The 7,028-nt window shown below is 42.4% G+C and overlaps 1 protein-coding gene across 1 annotated transcript in view; it reads right to left on the bottom strand.

Annotated features, from left to right (window-relative positions):
* Positions 1 to 160: 160 nt before the first annotated feature.
* Positions 161 to 7,028, bottom strand: part of LOC109879188 (phosphomannomutase 2) — a 30,366-nt gene continuing 23,498 nt past the window's right edge. Inside the window, exon 8 of the mRNA XM_031815969.1 lies at positions 161 to 631. Coding sequence (XP_031671829.1) covers positions 527 to 631 — 105 coding nt within the window. The 3' untranslated portion in view covers positions 161 to 526. The remainder of the gene's footprint in view (positions 632 to 7,028) is intronic.

Here is a 7,028-nt window from a genome sequence, read left to right as displayed (position 1 = left end):
TCCCAACCAGAAGCCATGGAACACATCCACAATGATTGGTCCTGTTCATTAGAGAACACTTGTTTCAACCAGGGTCCTGTCATGTTCATTAGAGAACACTATCAAAACATGTTTCAACCAGGGCAATAACTGTAAACTAAAAATAATACCAGTCGAAATATTAATTTTAGGAGGGGTTTTCAATCAGATTTATTTATAAAGCCCTTTTTACAACAGCCGATGCAACAAAGTGATACACAGAAACCCAGCCTAAAACCCCAAACAATGTCAATATAGTTGAACCAATAGCGGTTTTTCATGGTTCCAGGAAGTGGATAAAGTTAATGTGCAGAAAGACACAGTTGGAAGAAGCTTCATTTTCCATAGTTCCCAGCGGTCAAAGCCATTCGTTTACTAAACAGGGGTGTCACCAAAGCGGTGTTGTATGCATCAGGGAACTCCCAGATGAATTCCATAAAGCCCTAACGATCACATGGTAGGGCAGGACATCTTTTTGGCACTTCAGACATCTGATTACTGCTGTGTGTCAGTTGAAGAACAGGTCTTGACAGATACGTTGTGTATCTTCAGGGCAGGTGACTTCATGTCCGATGGTTCTGGGATCTGCATAGATCTCATAGTCGTTTCCCCCCTAAAGCAGTGTCAACATTAATATATCATATACTGTAGTTTCCTCCATAAAGCTATAACGCGGTTGTCGTCGTCGTAAAGCTATAACACGGTTGTCGTCGTCGTCATAAAGCTATAACACGGTTGTCGTCGTCATCATAAAGCTATAACACGGTTGTCGTCGTCGTCATAAAGCTATAACACGGTTGTCGTTGTCGTCGTCATCATAAAGCTATAACACTGTTGTCGTCGTCATCATAAAGCTATAACACGGTTGTCGTCATAAAGCTATAACACGGTTGTCGTCGTCATCATAAAGCTATAACACGGTTGTCGTCGTCGTCATAAAGCTATAACACGGTTGTCGTCGTCGTCATAAAGCTATAACACGGTCGTCGTCGTCATAAAGCTATAACACGGTCGTCGTCGTCATAAAGCTATAACACGGTCGTCGTCATAAAGCTATAACACGGTTGTCGTCGTCATCATAAAGCTATAACACGGTTGTCGTCGTCATCATAAAGCTATAACACGGTTGTCGTCGTCATCATAAAGCTATAACACGGTTGTCGTCATAAAGCTATAACACGGTTGTCGTCGTCATCATAAAGCTATAACACGGTTGTCGTCGTCATCATAAAGCTATAACACGGTTGTCGTCGTCATCATAAAGCTATAACACGGTCGTCGTCGTCATAAAGCTATAACACGGTCGTCGTCGTCATAAAGCTATAACACGGTCGTCGTCGTCATAAAGCTATAACACGGTCGTCGTCGTCATAAAGCTATAACACGGTCGTCGTCGTCATAAAGCTATAACACGGTCGTCGTCGTCATAAAGCTGTAACACGGTCGTCGTCGTCATAAAGCTATAACACGGTCGTCGTCGCCATAAAGCTATAACACGGTTGTCGTCGTCATAAAGCTATAACACGGTCGTCATCATAAAGCTATAACACGGTTGTCATCATAAAGCTATAACACGGTTGTCGTCGCCATAAAGCTAGAACACGGTTGTCATCATAAAGCTATAACACGGTTATCGTCGTCGTCGTAATAAAGCTATAACACGGTTGTCGTCGCCATAAAGCTATAACACGGTTATCGTCGTCGTTAAGCTATAACACGGTCGTCATCATAAAGCTATAACACGGTTGTCGTCGTCATAAAGCTATAACAAGGTCGTCATCATAAAGCTATAACACGGTTGTCGTCGTCATAAAGCTATAACACGGTTGTCGTCGTCATAAAGCTATAACACGGTTGTCGTCGCCATAAAGCTATAACACGGTTGTCGTCGCCATAAAGCTATAACACGGTTGTCGTCATAAAGCTATAACACGGTTGTCGTCGCCATAAAGCTATAACACGGTTGTCGTCGCCGTAAAGCTATAACACGGTTGTCGTCGTCGTAAAGCCATAACACGGTTGTCGTCGTCGTAAAGCCATAACACGGTTGTCGTCGTCGTAAAGCCATAACACGGTTGTCGTCGTCATAAAGCTATAACACGGTTGTCGTCGTCATAAAGCATAACACGGTTGTCGTCGTCATAAAGCTATAACACGGTTGTCGTCGTCATTATAAAGCTATAACACGGTTGTCGTCGTCATAAAGCTATAACACGGTTGTCATCATAAAGCCATAACACGGTTGTCGTCGCCATAAAGCTATAACACGGTTGTCGTCGCCGTAAAGCCATAACACGGTTGTCGTCGTCGTAAAGCCATAACACGGTTGTCGTCGTCGTAAAGCCATAACACGGTTGTCGTCGTCATAAAGCATAACACGGTTGTCGTCGTCATAAAGCTATAACACGGTTGTCGTCGTCATTATAAAGCTATAACACGGTTGTCGTCGTCATAAAGCTATAACACGGTTGTCATCATAAAGCCATAACACGGTTGTCGTCGCCATAAAGCTATAACACGGTTGTCGTCGCCGTAAAGCCATAACACGGTTGTCGTCGTCGTAAAGCCATAACACGGTTGTCGTCGTCGTAAAGCCATAACACGGTTGTCGTCGTCGTAAAGCTATAACACGGTTGTCGTCGTCATAAAGCTATAACACGGTTGTCGTCGTCATTATAAAGCTATAACACGGTTGTCGTCGTCATTATAAAGCTATAACACGGTTGTCGTCGTCATAAAGCTATAACACGGTTGTCGTCGTCATAAAGCTATAACACAGTTGACATCATCATAAAGCTATAACACGGTTGTCATCATAAAGCTATAACACGGTTGTCGTCGCCATAAAGCTATAACACGGTTGTCATCATAAAGCTATAACACGGTTGTCGTCGTCATAAAGCTAGAACACGGTTGTCGTCATAAAGCTATAACACGGTTGTCGTCATAAAGCTATAACACGGTTGTCGTCGCCATAAAGCTATAACACGGTCGTCGTCATAAAGCTATAACACGGTCGTCGTCATAAAGCTATAACACGTTTGTCATCATCATAAAGCTATAACACGGTTGTCATCATAAAGCTATAACACGGTTGTCGTCGCCATAAAGCTATAACACGGTCGTCATCATAAAGCTATAACACGGTTGTCATCATCATAAAGCTATAACACGGTTGTCATCATAAAGCTAGAACACGGTTGTCGTCGTCATAAAGCTATAACACGGTTGTTTTCATAAAGCTATAACACGGTTGTCGTCGCCATAAAGCTATAACACGGTTGTCATCATAAAGCTATAACACGGTTGTCGTCGTCATAAAGCTATAACACGGTTGTCGTCGTCATTATAAAGCTATAACACGGTTGTCGTCGTCATTATAAAGCTATAACACGGTCGTCATCATAAAGCTATAACACGGTTGTCATCATCATAAAGCTATAACACGGTTGTCATCATAAAGCTATAACACGGTTGTCATCATAAAGCTATAACACGGTTGTCATCATAAAGCTATAACACGGTTGTCGTCGTCATAAAGCTATAACACGGTTGTCGTCGTCATAAAGCTAGAACACGGTTGTCGTCATAAAGCTATAACACGGTTGTCGTCGCCATAAAGCTATAACGCGGTTGTCGTCGCCATAAAGCTATAACACGGTTGTCGTCGCCATAAAGCTATAACACGGTTGTCGTCGTCATAAAGCTATAACACGGTTGTCGTCGTCATTATAAAGCTATAACACGGTTGTCGTCGTCATAAAGCTATAACACGGTTGTCGTCGTCATAAAGCTATAACACGGTTGTCGTCGTCATAAAGCTATAACACGGTTGTCGTCATAAAGCTATAACACGGTTGTCGTCATAAAGCTATAACACGGTTGTCGTCATAAAGCTATAACACGGTTGTCGTCATAAAGCTATAACACGGTTGTCGTCATAAAGCTATAACACGGTTGTCGTCATAAAGCTATAACACGGTTGTCGTCATAAAGCTATAACACGGTTGTCGTCGCCATAAAGCTATAACACGGTCGTCATCATAAAGCTATAACACGGTTGTCGTCGTCATTATAAAGCTATAACACGGTTGTCGTCGTCATTATAAAGCTATAACACGGTTGTCATCATCATAAAGCTATAACACGGTTGTCATCATCATGAAGCTATAACACGGTTGTCATCATAAAGCTATAACACGGTTGTCGTCGTCATAAAGCTATAACACGGTTGTCGTCGTCATAAAGCTATAACCCGGTTGTCGTCGCCATAAAGCTATAACGCGGTTGTCGTCGCCATAAAGCTATAACGCGGTTGTCGTCGCCATAAAGCTATAACACGGTTGTCGTCGCCATAAAGCTATAACACGGTAGTCGTCGTCATAAAGCTATAACACGGTAGTCGTCGTCATAAAGCTATAACACGGTCGTCGTCGTCATAAAGCTATAACACGGTCGTCGTCGTCATAAAGCTATAACACGGTCGTCGTCATAAAGCTATAACACGGTCGTCGTCATAAAGCTATAACACGGTCGTCATCATCATAAAGCTATAACACGGTCGTCGTCGCCATAAAGCTATAACACGGTTGTCGTCATAAAGCTAGAACACGGTTGTCGTCATAAAGCTAGAACACGGTTGTCGTCATAAAGCTAGAACACGGTTGTCGCCATAAAGCTAGAACACGGTTGTCGTCATAAAGCTATAACACGGTTGTCGTCGCCATAAAGCTATAACACGGTTGTCGTCGCCATAAAGCTAGAACACGGTTGTCGTCGCCATAAAGCTAGAACACGGTTGTCGTCATAAAGCTAGAACACGGTTGTCGTCATAAAGCTATAACACGGTTGTCGCCATAAAGCTATAACACGGTTGTCGTCATAAAGCTATAACACGGTTGTCGTCGCCATAAAGCTAGAACACGGTTGTCGTCGCCATAAAGCTAGAACACGGTTGTCGCCATAAAGCTATAACACGGTTGTCATCATAAAGCTAGAACACGGTTGTCGTCGTCATAAAGCTAGAACACAGTTGTCGTCATAAAGCTATAACACGGTTGTCGTCATAAAGCTATAACACGGTTGTCGTCGTCATAAAGCTATAAGACGGTTGTCGTCGTCATAAAGCTATAACACGGTTGTCGTCGTCATAAAGCTATAACACGGTTGTCGTCGTCATAAAGCTATAACACGGTCGTCATCATAAAGCTATAACACGGTCGTCGTCGTCATAAAGCTATAACACGGTCGTCGTCGTCATAAAGCTATAACACGGTCGTCGTCGTCATAAAGCTATAACACGGTCGTCATCATAAAGCTATAACACGGTTGTCGTCGTCATAAAGCTATAACACGGTCGTCATCATAAAGCTATAACACGGTTGTCGTCGTCATAAAGCTATAACACGGTTGTCGTCATCATAAAGCTATAACACGGTTGTCATCATAAAGCTATAACACGGTTGTCATCATAAAGCTATAACACGGTTGTCATCATAAAGCTATAACACGGTTGTCATCATAAAGCTATAACACGGTTGTCATCATAAAGCTATAACACGGTTGTCGTCGCCATAAAGCTAGAACACGGTTGTCGTCATAAAGCTAGAACACGGTTGTCGCCATAAAGCTATAACACGGTTGTCATCATAAAGCTATAACACGGTTGTCGTCGTCATAAAGCTAGAACACGGTTGTCGTCATAAAGCTATAACACGGTTGTCGTCATAAAGCTATAACACGGTTGTCGTCATAAAGCTATAACACGGTTGTCGTCGCCATAAAGCTATAACACGGTCGTCGTCATAAAGCTATAACACGTTTGTCATCATCATAAAGCTATAACACGGTTGTCATCATAAAGCTATAACACGGTTGTCGTCGCCATAAAGCTATAACACGGTCGTCATCATAAAGCTATAACACGGTTGTCATCATCATAAAGCTATAACACGGTTGTCATCATAAAGCTAGAACACGGTTGTCGTCGTCATAAAGCTATAACACGGTTGTCGTCATAAAGCTATAACACGGTTGTCGTCATAAAGCTATAACACGGTTGTCGTCGCCATAAAGCTATAACACGGTTGTCATCATAAAGCTATAACATGGTTGTCGTCGTCATAAAGCTATAACACGGTTGTCGTCGTCATTATAAAGCTATAACACGGTCGTCATCATAAAGCTATAACACGGTCGTCATCATAAAGCTATAACACGGTTGTCATCATCATAAAGCTATAACACGGTTGTCATCATAAAGCTATAACACGGTTGTCATCATAAAGCTATAACACGGTTGTCGTCGTCATAAAGCTATAACACGGTTGTCGTCGTCATAAAGCTAGAACACGGTTGTCGTCATAAAGCTATAACACGGTTGTCGTCGCCATAAAGCTATAACACGGTTGTCGTCGCCATAAAGCTATAACGCGGTTGTCGTCGCCATAAAGCTATAACACGGTTGTCGTCGCCATAAAGCTATAACACGGTTGTCGTCGTCATAAAGCTATAACACGGTTGTCGTCGTCATTATAAAGCTATAACACGGTTGTCGTCGTCATAAAGCTATAACACGGTTGTCGTCGTCATAAAGCTATAACACGGTTGTCGTCGTCATAAAGCTATAACACGGTTGTCATCATAAAGCTATAACACGGTTGTCGTCGCCATAAAGCTATAACACGGTTGTCGTCATAAAGCTATAACACGGTTGTCGTCGTCATAAAGCTAGAACACGGTTGTCGTCATAAAGCTATAACACGGTTGTCGTCATAAAGCTATAACACGGTTGTCGTCATAAAGCTATAACACGGTTGTCGTCATAAAGCTATAACACGGTTGTCGTCGCCATAAAGCTATAACACGTTTGTCATCGTCATAAAGCTATAACACGTTTGTCATCGTCATAAAGCTATAACACGTTTGTCATCATCATAAAGCTATAACACGTTTGTCATCATCATAAAGCTATAACACGGTTGTCATCATAAAGCTATAACACGGTCGTC

The sequence above is a fragment of the Oncorhynchus kisutch genome, unplaced genomic scaffold (assembly GCF_002021735.2).
Source record: "Oncorhynchus kisutch isolate 150728-3 unplaced genomic scaffold, Okis_V2 scaffold719, whole genome shotgun sequence".
In the NCBI taxonomy this organism is placed as follows: domain Eukaryota; kingdom Metazoa; phylum Chordata; class Actinopteri; order Salmoniformes; family Salmonidae; genus Oncorhynchus; species Oncorhynchus kisutch.
The sequence above is the reverse complement of the archived record's forward strand: the minus strand, read 5'-3'. Positions and strand labels throughout refer to the sequence as shown.